This window comes from Alexandromys fortis, unplaced genomic scaffold (assembly GCF_014885135.2).
Source record: "Alexandromys fortis isolate MF-2015 unplaced genomic scaffold, M_Fortis_MF-2015_v1.1 scaffold_186, whole genome shotgun sequence".
NCBI classification, from domain to species: domain Eukaryota; kingdom Metazoa; phylum Chordata; class Mammalia; order Rodentia; family Cricetidae; genus Alexandromys; species Alexandromys fortis.
Genome location: NW_026068067.1, coordinates 1,348,499 through 1,369,147, shown reverse-complemented (window position 1 = coordinate 1,369,147; position 20,649 = coordinate 1,348,499). Strand labels below are relative to the sequence as shown.

At 44.2% G+C, this 20,649-nt stretch overlaps 1 protein-coding gene across 1 annotated transcript in view; it reads left to right on the top strand.

The window, feature by feature from the left end:
• The window catches only part of LOC126487805 (carboxylesterase 1D-like), a 29,894-nt gene extending 14,241 nt beyond the window's left edge, over positions 1-15,653 (top strand). Inside the window, exons 8-14 of the mRNA XM_050120826.1 lie at positions 831-869; positions 3,586-3,726; positions 4,554-4,634; positions 5,762-5,909; positions 11,673-11,804; positions 12,806-12,878; positions 15,293-15,653. Of these exons, the coding sequence (XP_049976783.1) occupies positions 831-869; positions 3,586-3,726; positions 4,554-4,634; positions 5,762-5,909; positions 11,673-11,804; positions 12,806-12,878; positions 15,293-15,476 (798 nt within the window). The 3' untranslated portion in view covers positions 15,477-15,653. The remainder of the gene's footprint in view (positions 1-830; positions 870-3,585; positions 3,727-4,553; positions 4,635-5,761; positions 5,910-11,672; positions 11,805-12,805; positions 12,879-15,292) is intronic.
• Positions 15,654-20,649: the final 4,996 nt, after the last annotated feature.

Sequence of the window (20,649 nt, the reverse complement as noted above, 5' to 3'; positions counted from 1 at the left end):
TAGAGGAGTGCCATCGAGCTTGTGGGCATCAGGATTTTCTGGTGCAAGGATTCTAGATTAGAAAAGAAGGATGGTTGTAACAGAATCTTCAGGTAACTGAGCTGTTCTGGATAGAGACTTTAAGACATGGCTGGTACCAGAGTTTACAAAGACATCACTGAGAATCTGCCTGTCTCTACGTCTCAGCTCTCCGTTCTTTATTATCTTCTATCCAGATAATTATGTCTCTTAGTGAAGGGAAAGATAATAAAACTCTAACCTTATATTTTATTTGCTTAGGAACCATCTCTTTCCCAAATGTCGCAATGGATGTGTAGGACTCTCTTGCATGGACACCACCCTATCTATAGGCATTCTTGAATGGCTCTACATTCAGGGACATGGTCTTACACACAAATATCTGAAATCTTGAATTGGGAAATGAGGGAGAGAGAAACAACCTGTCCTTCTCATCCATCTCACATCCAACCCCAGCTCTCTTGAGATCACCCACTTCCTACCATGACTTTCCCATCATCCCACTGTTTTCTTGCGGAAACTTGAGGCGATGTTACCAGAAGGAACAAGTATGGGAAGAGGGAGAAGAATAACACAGGCACTGGCAGCAGACATCCTCTCCAGGGCCCCACCAGTCCTGATTTGGGGTCCAATGGCTTTTCCCACTTGCTTCTGATGTCCCTCACCATGTTCCACACTATGCTCATTCCCAGATAGCACAGGCAGGGAAGATCTGCGGGTGAGAGAATCCTGGTACCTTGGAGGCACAGTCCAAATGACCAACTTTTGTACAAGGAAGGCCTTTAACACATCTTCTGCCTTTATCTTTATAGAAACTTTTAAAACTGGACTTACTTGGAAACCCAAAAGAGGTAAGGAACTTTTCTTCCCTACAATAACAAATGTTGAGTCTTAACAGTGTTTGGCTCCAATTAACTGTGAATGCAAAATCTCCATTGTTATATTATAGTCATTCCTTGTGTACCCTGAGAGGGGAGGGAGGAAGACCAGAGGTCTGACCCCCAGTGAAGTCTCCTTCTAGTATCTAGTATCCACAACAGTGTGTTCCCTCTCCTCCCTCTTCCCTACCTCTCAGCAGGGGTTGGCATTTAGTGATATTAGCTGTGTGATCTCTACAGTCTTGTTCTGGGCTTTCTACTGGATTTCCTGAAAACCCTGTAAGGATCAAATGAGACTTTGCCACCCATCCAAATTTTACCATTTTGGAAAGAGATGATTTAACAGCTGGGGCATAGCAGTGGCACAGATGCTGCACGGTGCCTTTTCTTTCTTTCTTTCTTTCCTTCTTCTTCTTCTTCTTCTTCTTCTTCTTCTTCTTCTTCTTCTTCTTCTTCTTCTTCTTCTTCTTCTTCTTCTTCTTCTTCTTCTTCTTCTTCTTCTTCTTCTTCTTCTTCTTCTTCTTCTTCTTCTTCTTCTTCTTCTTCTTCTTCTTTTTTTTTGATTCTTCCATTCCAGGATCTGGGAGAAAACAACAGAAGGTCAGATAAAATATGGGGTGGGTCAGATTGTAGTCAGACAAAGAGTTAGAGGATAACTTTGGAGATGGGGACAGAGTTAGCTATTAGTTTGATATATCCAGACAACACAAAATGTCTTGATTAGGAAGAAAGCCAGATGTTAGGAAATTTGGAGACAGTGTTGCAGACAGGGGAAGAGCCGCTGCAAAACCTGTTGCACGAAGCCAGAATGCTTGCGGGGAGGATGCTGAGGGCCTCTATTCACTCTGATTCCTCATGAGGTTACCAGACCTATTCCTGTGAACACATATTAGAATATATCATCTTCCTTCTGATAAAAACTTGACTTTGCTTAGAGACCCAAAAGAGATAAGAATCTTGGTGTTTTGAATTACAGATGCTGAGTAAAGACAAACACCTTTCCTTCGTGGAACTAGTACCTGAAGACATTTTTGAATATCAGAGATGGGCCACATATTAGAGAGAAAAAGTTCTCTGCCCTCTGACCTCTAACCCTGCCCCAGAGCAGGCTCCAAGCCCAGGCGTCTGTGACCATCATGACTTAGCTCAGAACCCTTCCCCCTGTGGAAATGCTGCCTTTTCTTTACTTATATATAGAGTGTCATTGTTCCAATCCTGCTTCAGATGGAAAATGACAAGCTCCGTGTGTCCCAGTGTATCTTCCTTCAGATGAGCAGTTCTCCACGGAGCCTTCTGCATAGCCCAGCTTTTCTAAGGCAGCAGCAGTTAAGCCCAGGACAGATTCTATTTTGTCAGCCTATTTGATTATGGCTCCATACTTGTGATACTTTTCTTTGAATAGTGAATGAGGTCTCAGTTTAGACATCTTGAGAAAAGAGCTAATGACTTCTAAACACTGACTTTGTATCCCATAGCACTGAGGTTTGGATTGGTTTAGGTTTTATACAGGCAATCTACCTTCATTGGTCATAGATTCTCTGCTCGTGAAGTCACATGCTAAAATGTACTTGCAATCCCGATTCAACCCTTTTGACACAGCTGGGTCTTTTTTTACCACATGTTCTGGGCAGCAAGAAGCTCAAGTCACATCATGCCCAGGTCCCCATCTAAGTCAAATCGAGGCAATACTCGATCTTCTTGACTCCTCTCCCATATTCAGAAGTGACCTCTTCATGATGTTTGCAATGTGACATCTTGACGGTTATTTGCTGTTTATATTAATTTCTCTGATTAAGCTGCTCTTCCAGCATACTGATGAAGAGCTGCCCCATGTCCCCAAGCACAGGTGGACATGAGGCACATTCCAGAGAAAACACATGTGGTCGATGAGCTCCCTTCTGCTTTAGTTTGTTGTGTTTTTGGTCTTGAATTCAGTATCAATGAGGCAACATCACCGTGCATCCAAAAGAGAAAACAGAGATTTGCATTCCTTTCAGGAGATGGGGGAGAAGGGGCGTCCTTCTGGAGAGCGGTCTTGGGTGTGGTTCAGATTAGGGAGGATGGGAAAGGAAAAGAAGGGCATAGTAGAAAGCAGGACTGTGAGACAGAAAGCAAATGCATACTCACCTGAACTAGGATCAGAAGCATGTTAAGCCTTTCCCCAAACAGTGCTTTTTCATAATTGAATTCAATTTTTACCTAATAATTATAAGACAGGAGATTACATAAGGTGTCACTAAATAGAAACTGACTCATAAAAGGTGAATGATAAAAAATTGTGACCAGAGGCTCCCAGGAACTAATTCTCAAACTCCCCTTGGAAAAAAATGCCTCGTCCTTTGCTAGTTCAATGCTTTCAGCAACTTTATAATCTTATCTATAATAATTAACCCAAGCTAGCATATAAATGGGTATTTTAGATTCAATATCTAGCCTGACCTTTGACACACATTTCTGTGCAGTATATATTCTGCTTGGGATGAAAAATTGGCCTCCTTATCTTTCTACCACCATCATCTGGCCAGTGCCAGCCCCTTAGAGGTCCTAGACTTAGTCCTGTTAAGACACTGGGTTTCTGTGGCCATAGACACAGGAGTCCTTGTGCTGGCCAAGCCGTTAGACAGCCAGAGAGGGCACTGGATGTAACAGGGCAGGAAGACAGCAGAGGCTACCCTTCTGTCTTCTCTAGACCTATCCCTTCCTCCCTACTGTGGTTGATGGAGTGTTCCTGCCAAAGACTCCAGAAGAGATCCTGGCTGAGAAGAGCTTCAACACTGTCCCCTACATGGTGGGCACCAACAAGCAAGAGTTTGGCTGGATCCTTCCAATGGTGAGAATGTATAGACCGCTTACATGCACTCCAGAGGGGATCGAGCATCTTCCTCCCTGCCCTGATCAAGGATTATGCACCCAGATTAACTATATTTCAAAGAAACCTAAAACTTTCCAAGTAAATTTGCACTGAGAGTCCCTGGTGAGGCCCTTTAGAGTGCCAGTTTACATCACGTGGGGCAGAGGAGCCATCAGTGATTGCAGGCTTTCTAAAGAAACTACTCAAGAGGGGCTCAGGCTCCTGTATGCCCACCACCAAACTTTCTATTGGCAGTGCGGAGCTCTCTCAAGCAGACATTTTAGGGCCCTGGTATCAGCCTGGGATGTGGCTTTCAGTACTTGAAGACACACTAAAGCCAGACCATTGCTCTGAGTACAAACTTGGATGTGGTAAGCACATCCCAGAGTTCTTCAGCTTTCATGCGGACTTCACAGAGCATCACAGGAATGCAGACACACAGACATAATGCTAAGTGTTGTTTCCCCTGCCACCCGACTCTGGGAGTGTGTGGCCTGTGCCCAGCATCCCTGAGCGCTTGATTTCTATATGACCACAGTGTAAATGCTCCCTCACTGCCTAAAGGAACATGTGATCTTGATGTGATCAACACCTTCAAGGGCCCTCTCTGTGTTGCTTGTATTCATTCATATGTGCCCATGGGTTTTGTTAAATTTATTCCTCAAACCCTTAAACTCCCATGTCTGCCAAGTCCCCCCATATTCTACCTTATTCCATTTAGGTTTGCTTCATTGGCCTTTTTTTTTTTTTTTTTTTGCTTTTGTTACTTCTCCATGATTATTAATGCTTAATCATCTGTTTAACAGCTTATGGGGCATCAACTCTCTGAAAACAAACTGGACCAGAAGACGGCCAAATCCCTCTTGTGGCAGTTCTACCCAATACTTGTAAGGCTGTAGGGGATCATGGGAAATAGTTGAGAAAGAAAGAAGGTTGGGGACCTTCTCTAATAGCAGACTAAGTTGATGGTGGAAAACCCAAGTTTAAGTTCCTATGGTTTTGATTTTTCCACTTTACCGTCCCAGTATGCTGAACCCATACTTGTGACTCTCCCATCAAAATCCCATCGAGTTCAGAATAAGTTTTAGAGGAAAAGATTTATTTAAAGCCAGCAACACCAAGACCATGGAGATCATCAGAAACAAAGACCAGTGCAGCTCGGGCCTGGAGGCACAAGACTTCCTCATGGAGTTCTTAGGATACAAATAAGATAGGTGGACACCAAGTCAGTTAAAAAATTTGGAGGGGTTTAGCGCTGGATGTGGCACCCTTAATTCCAGCACTCAGGAGGCAGGGGCAAGTAGATCTCTGTGAGTTCGATTCAAGCCTTGTCTCAAAGCAACTTCTAGGACAACCAGAACTGTTATTTAGAGAAAACCTGTTTTAAAACACCAAAAAAGAGAATTTTTGTTCTTTGTTTGTTATGACTCATGGGATGCTGTTGTTTATAGGTTAATTGATAGTGTAGACTCTGTAAATTTAAAGAAAAATTACTAACTAGCAAATCATATGACCCATATTGTTTTTCATTTCATTTTTTAAGACATGTTAATTCTGAACTTCATTGTGAGGATATAAATGCCTTTTCCCCAGAGAATAGGGGAAAACACCAAGAAATTACTTTTCTCTAAAAGACCAGGAGCAAGAAAAAAGATGACACTTTTTTTTCTGTAGGGACAGCTGAAGAGAGCATTCACTGGAGAACAGTTTTTAATCTATGAGGTCTCTTAATGCACATGGGTCTCTTCTGCCAAAGCCAGTGGGACAGTAATAATATATGACTTGGATACCCGAACCCACAGAATAATTAATTAAAATAATTTTAAAAAGTTAATCAACAACATTTTTAAAGAGAAAGCGAATCTAGATAGTTTGTTTATTCCAGTCTCCTGTGAGCAACACGAGGAGGGTTCGGTGAGCATTAAAGTAGTTTAGAATCAGAGAAGCCTTCTTAACTGACTGTAGAAGTCCTCATTCTCACCTGGTTGGATGGTCACTTTCTGATTCATTTCAGAAAATTCCTGAGAATCTGATTCAAGTGGCTACTGATAAGTATTTAGAACGGACAGACGACCCTGCCAAAAAGAAAAACACGTTCCTAGACATATTTGCAGATGTGATATTCAACATCCCATCAGTGATGGTGTCTCGTGGCCACAGAGGTGAGTTCCAGGTGTTGGATGGGGGGGTGGATATAAGTTCACCTGCTAGGTCTCTGGCCTGCCCACCTCTTGATATAGATAGCAATGAAATCTGTTGAGACCAAGACGCAAAATTGATACCATATGACCTGCAAGGTTGTTTTGCCTTTTCTACTAGTAAGGATCTATGAGAAAAGGGTGCACATGCAGTTTAACTTAGAAAAGAATCCCAGAAAACACCATTGGCAGGTAAGAAAGTGACGCAGAGAAAAGATGGTCGCTAATCTGGAGAGCTGCCTAGCATGTGTCTGTCTTAGCTACAACTGCAGAACAAGGAACTTTAGGGAACAAGGAACGTCTTAGGGCTTTCTTTTCCGAGAGTCAAGGGAGCTGTGCATTAACCCACCAGGAGCCACATCAAATTAACTGAACACTTCTCTAAGATATTGTTAGCCTTGTGGCACCTTTATCTACTGCGAGCATGAACAGAGCTGTGTCTAACAACCAGGATGGGAAAGGGGAGCAAGAGTTAATGGTACTGCAGTGGCTGCCAGGCTGGCCTGCCCTAGAACAAGGGCTACAGTTAAGTAACTTTCAGAGTAACTTTGCTCAGTGCTGTAACAGAGAGCCTGACACACACCACCTAAGAAACAAAGGTCTGCTTTGGCTTAGAGTCTCTGAGGATTCAGTCTGTGATGTCAGGAGAGTATAGAGGAGCTTGTGACATCATAGGGACAAGGAAGCAATAAAACCACGTAGAGTAGCGACAGAAATTGTCTAAGGTATATAATAGCCACCAGGTCCTTGTCACCTGGAAACGCCTTTCAAAAACAGGCTCCACCTTCCATAATTCTGCCACCTCCCAGGGCTGTGTTAGAATTTTGAATTGGTCAATTGATTAAATCATTTAGTAGATCAGAGCCCTCATGATATAACTGTTTCTATAAATGACTTCACAAATAAACCCAAAGATGTCCCTGACAAATCAAGGTATATCTTAGTTTAACTGAGGTGACAGTTGAGAATAACCATTAAAAGGCACCAGCAGTTTCTGTTGCAGATGCTCTCTTGCTGAAGGTATGGTGGCAAGTGGAACTAGAATCCCACTATGGGAAGAGGGGTCATTGGGAAATCTTGGGAGGTTGACAATAGCAGATCATGCTAAGGACCAAAATGGAAAGAGGCAGGACTTAGTAGCGTGGGTGTAGGTACACAGCCATGATGTGCTTATGTAGGCCACAGGACAAAGAGTTCTTTGCTTCCACCTTACATGGGGTCTAGAGATTGAACGCAGGTCATCAGGTGTGTGCAGCAAGACAGTCCCTCCTCTGATTGTTTAATGTAGGCACTGAGAAAGCTTAAGGACTTTCCTCTTAGGACTGTCTTCATTTTATCCAGCAGGCACTGGTATATTGTGGCCTCATCTATTTATTCAGTTCTAGGAATTTTTTTAAATTTTCCTGGAGTTCTTCAACACCATTAATTAGTGTGTGGTTTAACTTCTGCAGGTTTGTGCATTCTCTGGAGTTTTTCTTGCTTTTGATTCCTAGATTTATTCCACTGTTAGGAGATATACAGTAAGTTACTTCAACTTTCTTACATTTATGGGTACTTGATTTGCATCCATATCTATATGCTATTTAGTAAAAATTCCGCAAACTGCCAAGAATTTTTTTTCTGAAGTGTTTGGGTAGAATGCCTCTGAGTGTCTTGTTGATCTATTTCTGATTTCATTTGACTCTAATATGTCTCTGTCTGATATTCCTTTTTCCAGATGACCTGTCCATCAGTGAGAGTGGGGTATTAAAGTTGCCTATTAGCTTAGATCTAATAGAATTTGTTTTAGGAACTGGGTGCACTTGTTTTGGACACAAATGCTTAGAACAGAAACGTCCTCCTAGTAGACTGTCCCTCATCAGTATGACCTGTTTTTTCTCTCTTTGCTTCACTTCGGTTTGAAGTCTATTTTGTCTGATAGCAGAATAGCTATGCTTTTTGCTTTCCTGGTTCCAGTTGCTTAAAATGTTTTTCTCCCCCACGCTTTTACCCGGAAGTACTGTCTGTCTTGACAGGAGGTGGGTTTTCCTGGAGGCAGCAAAAAGGTGGATCTTGCTTTTTAAAATTGATTTTATTGAGCTATACATTTTTCTCTGCTCCCCTCCCTTCCTCTCCCATCCTCTTCTACCCTCTACCATGGGGATCTTGCTTTCTTAAACCATCTGCTAGTGCCATCTTTTTGCTTTGATAACAAGGAGCAAAAGTGCTACTATCACAGTGTGTATCGCTGCTCACCGCTGGATCTGTGATCCTGCTTTGTTCTGCATTTGCTGACTGTGCTGCTATCGTTTTTTCCCAGGGGCCTCGTCGATGTGTTTATCGTTCTCTTCGGTCTTAAGTACTCCTCCAAGGGCCCTTTGCGGAAGTAGTTCAGTGCTTGTTTGCTCCTTTAGCCTGCTTTCGTAGTAGAAAGGTTCTGGTTCCCCTTTAAGAGATGATAGTTGGTGAGCATCCAAACTGCCTAGGCTTCCACAAAGCCAGTACGTGCAGTAGGATCAAAAACCCATTGCCCTTGTTCTTGAGTTCTCAGTAGTCCTCATTGTTCGCTATGTTCAGCGAGTCCGGTTTTATCCTAGGCTTTTTCAGACCCAGGCCAGGATGGAGGTGGGTGGTCCTTGGACTTCCCACAGGGCAGGGAACCCTGATAGCTCTTTGGGCTAACAAGGGAGGGGGACTTAGTTGGGGGAGGGGGAGGGAAATGGGAGGCGGTGGCGGGGAAGAGACAGAAATCTTTAATAAATAAATAAACAGAAAAAAAAAGAAAAAGAAAAAAAGACTTATTTTTATTACCATAAAAAAAAGAGATGATAGTTGAATTTGCAATTCTGGTCTTTCAGAACTGGACAAACACCTTTCCAAGCTCTTTTGAATTGAAAAGATTCTGTTAAGTAATCAGCTATAAGACCCCCCCTGGCCTCCCTTTATGTGTTACCTGGCTTCTCTCTGGCATCTTCCACTCCCCTTTATTTATTTTTTTTTTTTAGTGTTTTAACTAGAATAGGGCGTGAAGGGCTCCTTTAGCATTCCCTCAATTTGGTGTCCTCTAGGACTCCTGTACATGGACAGGCACCTCTTTCTCTAGACCTCGGATATTCCTTCTATGTTTTTATTGAAAATATTTTCTGTACTCTGTGCATGGAAATCTTTTCCTTATTTTTATAATTCATAGATCTTCTCTTTTCTTGAAGCCCCCAAACTCTCAGGATCTCCATCCATCCATGCCCCAGGTCTGTTTATGGAATTTTTGAAAATTTATTATTGATCTTAACTGAGTGTTTCGGTTCCTCTAGCTTGTCTTCAAACCCTGATACTCTGTCTTCCTTGTGATCTGGATTATCCATGAAGCTTCCCACGAGCTTTAACTTGGGGCATTGAATTGTCATTTCCAATATCACACATTAGCCGAGCTATTGGAGACCCCAATACCTAGCTCTTTTATTCCCATTTAGATTCAGAGGCCATGGGCTGGGGACTGGTTGAGGAAAGGTGTGGCTTGCGAATTATGTAAAGGATACCATTGTTAACTCTTGACTAAAAGGAGGAATGGTGAATGGGAAAGGGAGGGACACATGAGTCAGGCGGGGGTATACGAGATAGAAATATGGGAGGTGGGAGGAGACTACACTGGATACGGAAGTGAAGGATGGGAGGGTTTGTGGCTATAAACTGAGGGACAGGCAAGAAGACCTATTCTGGTGAGACAGAAGGCATAACATAGTGCTTAACGATGAATGTAAAAAAAAAAAAACGGCAAGGATAAAAAGTGAAATAAAACTAATCAAACCCAACTCAAAAAAGTCAGGTAAGAAACAAGCAAACACCACACACCTGGGCTTTTGTGCACACATGCGTGCACACACACACATACATGCACACACACCATGCACAAATAACCTGAAGACTGGACCGATTTCTCCCTCACTGGGGGAAGAGAACGATTCATCCCACCAATAGGAATGTTTTTTATATCAGCTTTCTCAGGTAGGACAGAAACCTGGTAGGCTTCATAGGTCTGTGTAACCAATCTGTGTCCTCTGGGTGCTGACAAGAGCTCTGAGTCTGGCAGCGTTGGGTTCCCATGTAGCTCAGCACTGGTCCAGGCTTTCTCAACCTCATAGGGCCTAGGCTGTTCCACTGACTCACCCCTGAGCTGGTCTAGGTGACAACGTCACGTGTTCCCTGCGCCTTCTTCAATCTGAGCCTGTAAGTCTTCTTTTAAGAAATGTCTGCTGGGCCCTCTTCGCCTTTCTTGTTTTATTGATTATTTTGTATTTATCTGTTTGTCTGTTTGTCACTAGACAGTGTTTGAGCTCCTTATACGCATTCTTCACTTTTTTTTCTACGTGTGCTTGTACAGGTGCACACATGCCATAGCATGCCTGTGGAGGTCAGAGGACAATTGTGGGAGTGGGTGTTCCCCTGTCCCCATATGGCCTCTAGGGATTGAATACAGTCATGGGGCTTGACAGCAACTAGCTTGAACTGCTGAACCTTCTTGCCAGCCCTTATGTATACATTTAAATAGACACTCATCACAGGTACAGCTTACAAACATTTTCCCAGCCCGTGCATTGTCTGTATGCATTGCTCGTGATTTTCCTTGGCATGAGGAACCCTTAGGTTGGCTGACATCCCATTTGTTTCCCTGTGTTGCTCACAGGATTGGAGCACAGACCAAAGTCACGTACTTTTCCCTCGGTGATTTCCACTGCTCAGGTGAACCGCCCCTGTGGTCGCAGGGATGAACTCTGTGAGAGGAAATGAGACAGATTATTGTCCGCCCTATGCTGTAAATCACTTTAAGCCTTTGCAGGGACTCAGTGGGCAAAACATTTGTTGCACAAATGAGTTTGAATTCTACGGCTCCCATTAATTCAAATCAGAATCATCCACTGTCCTTCACATACGAGGTGGCACATGTACACCCACATACAACCACCACACATACACACAACAATATAAATAACGTTTTAACTTGTGAATCTGTAACTTAATCTGTGAACAATGATAGTAGTGCATGAAATGTACATACGATGATCACAAATGTGTGGAGATGCAAAGGATTATGCTGTGATATAGAAGACACTTTCTTACAGCTAAGCATTTTTTCCTTTTTTCATATTTTTTTTTTTCAAATTTCTCACTATATACATAGAGTCAAGGCTCCAAAATCTCCCCACTTTCCTGCTATGGGACCTGGCACTTTTGCCTCTGCTGTAGGACTGTCTCCCCTCCTCCTTGTGAATGCTGCAAAGGGCGGCATTTCCAAGGTTGGGAGAATGGAACGGGATGGACCATAAGAAGCAATAGTTGGCAGCCACATGGTTCTGTCAGCAAAAGAACTGGCATCTTCATACATGGACAGGACATGCTGGTGGTGAGAAAGAAAGCAGAGGAGAGGAGGGTGGGCTGGAGACAAGTTCTTTCTCCCTTAACTCACCTCTCTTTGGTGCCATCTCGCCATCTTAAGAACTTAATACTCTCTGAGCAAGGAGGAAGCGGGGTATGAAACACAAACTTGAAATAAAAGAGATCCTTGTTCATTTGTATGTGTATCTGCGGCTTTTACTGCCTTTATTCCAAGTCGGCTAGTTGTGCAGCCCTGAGAAAGCCCTTCCCTGAAATGTTTCTCCCCTAACTGGAACCTCCATGCAGTTTGAAGCCTTAGCTCCACACAGTAGTGTATAGTGGGCAGAGGGAACTCTATCCGAATCCATGTCTCCGCAGATGCTGGGGCTCCCACCTACATGTATGAGTTTGAGTATCGCCCAAGCTTTGTATCAAACATGAGACCCAAGGCAGTGATAGGAGACCACGGTGATGAACTCTTCTCAGTATTTGGATCTCCGTTTTTAAAAGGTAATGTCTCTTTGCTGCTGCCTGTGGCCTTGGCAATCAGAGGCCCGGATTTGGGCCCTGGCTTGATAGCCTGCGCAGAGTTGTGTTTGGATCAGCCATATGAGCACAGGTGACTAAGGAAGCCAGCGTATGGAAAGCGATTACTAACTTGAAGTGTAGATTATTAACCATCTTATTCTTTTTTTAATTTTTTTTATTTTTTTATTGAGAAAAGGAAAAAAAAAGTTTCCGCCTCCTCCCAGCCTCCCATTTCCCTCCCCCTCCTCCCACCCTTCTCCCCCTCCCCCCTCTCCTCTCCCCCTCCCTCTCCAGTCCAAAGAGCAGTCAGGGTTCCCTGCCCTGTGGAAAGTCCAAGGTCCTCCCCCCTCCGTCCATGTCTAGGAAGGTGAGCATCCAAACGGCTAGGCTCTCACCAAGCCAGAACATGAAGTAGGATCAAAACCCCGTGCCATTGTCCTTGGCTTCTCATCAGCCCTCATTGTTCGCCATGATCAGAGAGTCCGGTTTTATCCCATGCTTTTTCAGTCACAGTCCAGCTGGCCTTGGTGAGCTCCCTAATAGATCAACCCCACTGTCTCAGTGGGTGAGTGCACCCCTCGTGGTCCTGACATCCTTGCTCGTGTTCTCCCTCCTTCTGCTCCTCATTGGGACCTTGGGAGCTCATTCCAGTGCTCCAGTGTGGGTCTCTGTCTCTATCTCCATCTATCACCAGATGAAGGTTTTATGGTGATATGCAAGATATTCGTCAGTATTCCTATAGGATAGGGTCATTTCAGGTTCCCTATCCTCAGCTTCCCAAGGGACTAACTGGGGACATCGCCTTGGGCACCTGGGAGCCACTCTAAGTTCAAGTCTCTTAACCATCTTATTCTTAAAGGATAGATTTTTAACTTGGTAAGGGTCAAGACTTTGAATTTCTAATACCGTCACTTCTGTGGTGCAGCTGCTAAACTCAGAAGCCACTCAGTGAGCAGCTGAAGCTTATTCTTTCTTCCCCACAGATGGCGCCTCAGAAGAGGAGACCAATCTCAGCAAGACGGTGATGAAATTCTGGGCCAACTTTGCTCGCAATGGGTGAGGCCGGTGGCAAAGATGGGACGGGTCTGAGTGTGATGTTGCTATATTGGTTGGGAGGAGTGTTTTCTAGTGTTTGTGTGGTCAACCTCCAGTCCCTGTGACTCTCTTAACAAAGACAGAGTAATCAGGTTTGTAGCTGGGAGGGGACTTCTGAGATGGTTCAGCGTAATGGGGGTGGTATTCAGGTTGACTCACAGATTCAGAGGGTTCAATTGTTGGTCATTTGACCTACTTGTTCTGGTTGGTTGTCAGTCTGGAACATGGTGGGATAAGGTGATAGCTAAATCCCTTCCTTTCTCCATCTCGCTGGCTGGCAGTCAGGCAGGAAAGAGAGGAAAAAAGTAGGTCACAGAACTCATGGGGCATGTCCCTCAGGATCAACTTCCTCCAACTACTTTTCCCTTCTTGAGTTCCCACCATGCGCCAGGTGCACTTTCACCTGTTGATCAAGCACAATAGGCTTAATCCCTAAGGCTCCAAGTCAAGCAACCAGAAATCTGTTGGTTGGTTTGGGTTCTGAAAGGCCTAGAAGTCCTTTCCCCAAAGTCTTGCTTCCTTCAGCCCCAAGGGCCTCCCACGTGGGGGTTGTGCTCATGTCTTAAACAGATCCTAGGGAAGAGGTCCGGGTTCTGGCACTTCTAACTAGTAGTCTCCATGGCAACATCAGCATCACTCTCAGAGTGAAGCCTCATGCTTTTATCGTCCTCAGCAGGGGTTCAAACCTTACACACACACACACACACACACACACACACACACACACTGACCTCCAGTTCTTTCATTTGCAATCTTTGTAGAAGCCTTGACCCCATTGCCCTTGTATTCTTCATGCCTGCAAAACCACACCCACACAGATAGCACCAAGATTTACCTCTGCTTCAGATGTCACCCGGCTCTATGAGCCATCAGCTGCTATAGCCTCTGAGTGTCTGGATAAGGACACAAATACCAGAGCATTTATTCTTCAGGGCACCCTGTAGGCAGGGGCATCTAGCAATACTTTCTCAAAGCAACATCCTTGGAACAAGCTTATACCTTTACAGCCTTCTGCCTATGATGGTTGTGCTCTGGAAGCCAAGAAAGAGCTCAAGTATGAATGACAAAGAGAAAGGCAAGGGCAAAGATGGCTGAAGAGTCAGGACTAGGGTGAAACCAGAGAGGCTTTTCAGTTATTTCAAGTCTCTGAACTTCGTGCTCGGACGAACTCCTGAGATGTAAACCTCTAGGCAGCTTTCGTATGGATCTGGGGCGTGAACGATGGCTTCTCCTAATGAAGTACTCTCTACCGTTCACATTCTCCTTGTACTCAAGCTAACTCACATCCTTTGTCGTGGTGCTGAGTGGGCTGTTTTTCATGGTTTTAATTTTAGTTTTTGGCAAGATTGAGTTTTTTTAATCCTCATGCTATAGTTTTTGCTTCTGAATCTCATTGTAAATATGATTTAAAATGAAACAAAATGAAACAAAAACCCTCTATACTACCCTGTATGCTATGCTACCCTTGAATTTCCATTACCAATAAATGCTTTATCATCATTAAACTCAGGTCCCCATAAAATATCAGACCAGACAAATATAGGCAAATTTGTTACCCAACTGGAGAACGAATGGACTCTAACCCAGACCCCCTTTAGAGGCTTCCTTCTCATCTGAGCCATCATGGGCTTCGCTTCTCTTGTTCCTAGTGGAGCCTGCTGGAACTCCCCATATGCCTCACTCACTGCAGTCTGCATTCCCTGCAGCCCACTCCAAACATTTCCAAACTCCTCCACAAATGAGTGGAAAAAATTCTTCAGAGCCACGTCGTTGAGTTAAGCACACAAAGCTCTGCCACGTCGTTGAGTTAAGCACACAAAGCTCCACTCCTTAGTAATACTCATAAGTAATAATTTTGTGTTGTCATCTTTCAATTGCTGAAGCAAAATACCTGAGGTTCGTCAACTTAGCCGATGAAGATTTTATTGGGGCTCTTGGAGATTTTCCCTTTGAGCCTGTGACTAAGAGGAATGTGGTGGAGAAGGGATATTAAGTGGGAACCAGACCTCATTTTCTTGGCAGTCAGGAAGCAGTGAGATGGAGGGGTGGAGGCCCAAGTGGTGCAAAGCAGGCTGTCGGGGACCCGCCTCTTCCAAGTAGGGACACCTCTTAATTCCTCCATTAGCCGTACAGAACCACTAGCGGAGCATCAGCCTTCAATACATGAGGTCTCAGAGGAGAGTGAAGTTCTAAATAATAGGAGGAAATTTCTAAACATGCACAGCTGTCCCCGGAGGTGGAGAAGGGCACAGGTGTGGAGGGAGGCTCTCGGCAGATAGAAACCAAGGCATCCTCGCCAATCTTGGGGCATCATGGGGACAGCTCAGTTGCTTTGTTGAATTTCTTTTTTTTTTTTTTTCAAATTCTGTTCACAGGAACCCTAATGGAAGAGGGCTGCCCCATTGGCCAGAATATGATCAGAAGGAAGGCTACATGAAGCTTGGCACCTCGATCCAGGCAGCCCACAGACTGAAAGACGTGGAAGTGGTTTTTTGGACTGAACTCAGGGCCAAGGAGGCAGCAGAGAGGGCAATGCACAGAGAGCATGCTGAGCTCTGATCGGGAGTTCCAGCCATGTTTGAGAACCTGGAGCCAAGAAAGGGGTATACCACGGATGATTCTGAAGAGAAACAAGGCTTCTTATCTTTGAGGTTATACAACTGTATGTTATTTTGTACAAATGCATTAAAGAGGATCCTTGCTGCTTCATCTTGTAAAAATAAAATGTTTTGGAAATCAAAATTGGGTCAGTGTCCAACCTGGTTGAGATTGCCTATAGGCAAGTTTATAGCGCATTTTCTTTTTTATTATTATTAGATTTTTTTTTTTAAAAAAAATAGCAATCCAGGGCTGGAGAGATGGCTCAGAGGTTAAAAGCATTGCTTGCTCTTTCAAAGGTCCTGAGTTCAATTCCCAGCAACCACATGGTGGCTCACAACCATCTGTAATGGGGTCTGGTGCCCTCTTCTGGCCTGCAGGCATGACAGAATATTGTATACGTAGTAAATAAATAAATATTTAAAAAAATACCAATCCATATTCCCACTCCATCTCCTCCTCCCATTCCCTCCACACACCCTCCCACCCCATCCCCCTCTAATCCTAAGAGAGGGTAAGGCACTTTGCTTTGTGGAGAGTCCAAGGTCCTCCCTACTACATCTATGCTGAGCAAGGTATACATCCAAAGAGAAGAGGATCCCAAAAAGTCAGTACACGCATTAGAGATAAATCCCACTGCCATTGCCAGTGGCCCCTCAGTCTGCCCCAGCCATACAACTGTCAGCCATACAACATCCAGAGGGACTAGTTTGGTCCTATGCTTGTTCCTTCCCAGTCCAGCTGGAGTTGGTGAGCTTCAATTAGCTCAAGAAGACTGTTTCAGTGGATGAACCCTTCATGGTCTTGTCCTCTTTGCTCATATTCTCATTCCTTCTACTCTTCAACTAGAAGCTCAGTCTGGTGCTCTGATGTGGGTCACTGCCTCTGTTTCCATCTGTTGTAGGACAAAGGTTCTATAGTGATGTTTAAGATAATCATCAGTCTGACGACAGGGCAAGGCCAGTACAGGCACCCTCTCCTCTGTTGATTAGGGTCTTAGCTGTGGTCATCCTTGTGGATTCCTGAGAATTTTTCTGGAGCCAGGTTTCTTGCTAACCCCATAATGGCTACCTCAATCAAGATATCTCTTTCCTTGCTTTCATATCTGTATAGGATATTTTCTTAATTAATGATGGATGTAGGAGGGACCAGCCCACTATGGGTGGGGCTACCCCTGGGCTAATCATCTTGGGTTGTATAAGAAAGCAAGCTGAGCACCCCATGGGGAACAAGATAGGAAGCGGCACTCATATATGACTTCCGCTTCAGTTCCTGCTTTAGGGTTCCTACCAGGAGTTCTTGCCTTCACTTCCCCAATGAACTGTGACTCGGAATACGTAAGCCAAACAAACCTTTTCCTCCTCGAATTATTTTTGTTCATGGCCTTTATCCCACCAATAGAAACTAACTAACATATTGTATTTGGCTCATGATTAATCCGTGTGCCTCGGGGAAGGAAAGGTGAAAAGAGAAGAAACATCAAAAGAGATGTCTCTACAGGAGATGACTGGAGAAACCATTAGCTTGAACACTAAAGGAGACGATCATGAAGGACACGTGGAATGTTGTGTTCAATTTTCTGTGTGAGACATGAACAAGCATCTACACACCCCACAAACGGGAGGAATGAAAGAAAAGAGAAACGATTTTACAGAGTCCACGTTGACTGACCAGTGAGTGTATCTGGCTCATTTACAGGAGTAGAGGCGAGGGGTTACTAACAAGGTTACTTAGAAAGCAGCTGTGTTACCAAAATGCTCTCCCAAATCATGGATGAAGACTTCCCCCTTACTGTATATATGTAACTGTTCACCCCATGTATAATCTAGCACCTCGAAGGACCTGGTGCCAACTGCCAGAATTACAGAGAGACTGTATGAGGACAGAGAGAGTGGCTGGAATCATGGGTGAGGGTCTAATGACCCTCCCCAGCCACTGCTTCTATAAGAAAATGTTCTCTTAAAGGGTATCATAAGAGTCTTTTGCAGACTTCTTAGACACTCTGATCAAGAGAGTTAGGGCTCTTGTGCTCAGGGGACAGGTTTTCACAGCAGATGTGAACATGTCTAAGCTCTTCCCTCCATGGAGATATTTTCATAAATACAAAGAAAATGACTAAAGAGTTTTCTAAGTGCTAAAGGCAGTGTGTGCTCTAAATAAGAATGCAAAATTGTTGGGAACCACAGTTCCAAGGGGGAGCTTGCACCCCGCATAGCCTTTTCCACAGATGTCTAGGTGTTCAGCATATGTCTGGGGATATGAAACAGGACTGCAATTAAATGTGTCTCTAGCATTCGGATGAAAAACGCAGCACTGTCCCGTTTCCATGAAGGAACCACATGAAGGCCGAGGAAAAACATAAAATTTTGTAACCCAGCATGTGGACAGGACACAGTAGTGGACCAAGTCATCAGAGAGCCTTTGCTGCTGCTGAGAAACAGGGTCACTTAAAAGGCTTAGTCTCTAAGACCGACCCACCCCCGGGTTCTAAGGCTGAGACAAGACAATGACCAGAGAACCCACTCGGCACTGGTGAGGAGTCAGTACATACCCTGTGCGGATTACCAGAAGTCAGTCAGCTGATGGGTGGGGAAAGACCCTCTGGAGGTGGGAAAGCTAGGAAGACAGAAAAGCACCAAAGGTGTGAGGCATAACGTGCACTATTTTATCTCAAGTTTGTAAAACTTCTTGTGATATTGCAGTTACAGTACAACACATATTGAGTTACAGTGTGACTTTGAAGATGGGCCTTCAATGCTCAAGATGAGTATTAACGCTTCAACCTTTGAAACTTGTCTTTCTGCGTCTGCTTTATATTCACTTCTTTGATTCCATTTTTTGGAAAATACATACTTTTATTATTTTTATTTATTTTTTTTATTGAAAAAAAATTTCTGCCTCCTCCCAGCCTCCCATTTCCCACCTCCTCCTCCCTCTCCTCTCCCCCTCCCCCCTCTCCTCTCCCCCTCCCTCTCCAGTCCAAAGAGCAGTCAGGGTTCCCTGCCCTGTGGAAAGTCCAAGGTCCTCCCCGCTCCATCCAGGTCTAGGAAGGTGAGCATCCAAACTGGCTAGGCTCCCATGAAGTAGGATCAAAACCCGGTGCCATTGTCCTTGGCTTCTCATCAGCCCTCATTGTCCACCATGTTCAGAGAGTCTGGTTTTATCCCATGCTTTTTCAGTCCCAGTCCAGCTGGCCTTGGTGAGCTCCCTAATAGATCAACCCCACTGTCTCAGTGGGTGGGTGCACCCCTCACGGTTCTGACTTCCTTGCTCATGTTCTCCCTCCTTCTGCTCCTCATTGGGACCTTGGGAGCTCATTCCAGTGCTCCAATGTGGGTCTCTGTCTCTATCTCCATCCATCGCCAGATGAAGGTTCTATGTTGATATGCAAGATATTCATCAGTATGGCTGTAGGTTAGGGCAGAAACTAGACTTTAAAATGCTAATTAAGCCAATTAAAAAATGGGGCACTGAACTGAACAGAGAATTCTCAACAGAAGAAGTACAAATGCCCAAAAGGCACTTAAGGTCATGCCCAACCTCCTTAGTGATCAGGGAAATGCAAATCAAAACAACTTTGAGATATCATCTTACACCTGTCAGAATGGCTAAAATCAAAAACACCAATGATAGCCTTTGCTGGAGAGGTTATGGAGTAAGGGGTACCCTCATCCGTTGCTGGTGGGAATGCAAACTTGTGCAACCACTTTGGAAAGCAGTGTGGCGGTTTTATTCTTATATATGGGGAAAACACTGCATATATGTGATGTGTATATTTCCCATATTTTCACTTTGAATTCTAAGGGGGGGCCAGGCCAAGAGAGCAAGTGAGAAAATGGTTGAAGAGGTGACTCCTCTCCTTCTGGAGAGTCCATGGTAGGTCAGGGTGTATGACCTGGAAACAAGGGAAACCTTTCAGGAGGCAGGAAAATTCTAGAGCAACTTCATTTATACTGCTGCCATTGATAGCCAATGAGATGAACTGTTAGTGGTTCATCCTTCACCGTGTGGTGGGTATAAAAGGGTAAGTGATGAACATTCCAATCAACTCTTTTAACTGAATGGCTGTGACTCAGCATCCAAGTAGAATAAATCTGGAAGGGTTGTGAAAGGAGAGACACCACCTGATCGGACCTTATGAACCTGCCAATACCCACAAGACCAACATTGCCAGAGCTATTGGCCACGTTGACCCCTCTGTGGCCATGTCAACTGGGCCATCAAGGCTTTTCCCTTAAATAGTTGAGTGGACAAGATGACTACTTGACAAGAAGAAGGAAAGACTGCATCCCAGGTAGTGGAGTTGTCCAAAGCCACCCTGGGACAATCCAAGTCCACAAGGACAGAAGTATAAATCCTCTCAGCAGGATTTACATGTACAGGGACGTGTGCATGACAACCATGGGAACACCACCATCTTTGAACACCACCAGCCACTGAAGGACAAGATGATCAGATGGCTGCCATGTGTAGACTATGTTCAGACTGTGGTTACGCTCTCTAAACAGGAGGTCAGTAACTTTTCCAGGTAGACAGAGTTCAGGAAACAGTGAGTGTGAGCTACAACGTGGTATTGTCCCATAAATGTCCAACCCCCATTCCAAAAATAAAAAAAAAAAGCATGCACTTCTGCTCTTGTCCAGTCCTTCACATTCTGTGACTCCTATCAAACTATTATCTTGATATTCACACAGTAGGAGATTCTGTCACAACAATTTATTTAACTATGACTATCTGAACCACAGTAGAAATTCTTCTCTTAACCAAATTTAAAAAAAAAAAAGGAGAAGAAGAAAGAAATCACCTTGTAAAATTTGTTTCCACCTGGTTCTATATTGATGGTTATGTAAATATTGCAATTTCAGATTGCCTCAGATAAATGCTTGCTAGACCAGTTGAGGGTGACTGTCTTTGAAGGGTTTGGGGAGTGGGACCAACTAGAGGCTAGACCACTTAATCCCGGGCTAGTCAGCAAAACCAAGTCAACGCACGTGGTCCCGTCCTGCAGGCTGTAAGGACTTGGGGCTGTTGACCCAGTGAACTAATCCAGTAGACACCGTGCCAGAAACAAGGGAGTTTTCAATGTTTCTCTTTTTTCTTTTTTTTTTTTTTTTTTTTTTTTTTTTTTTTTTTT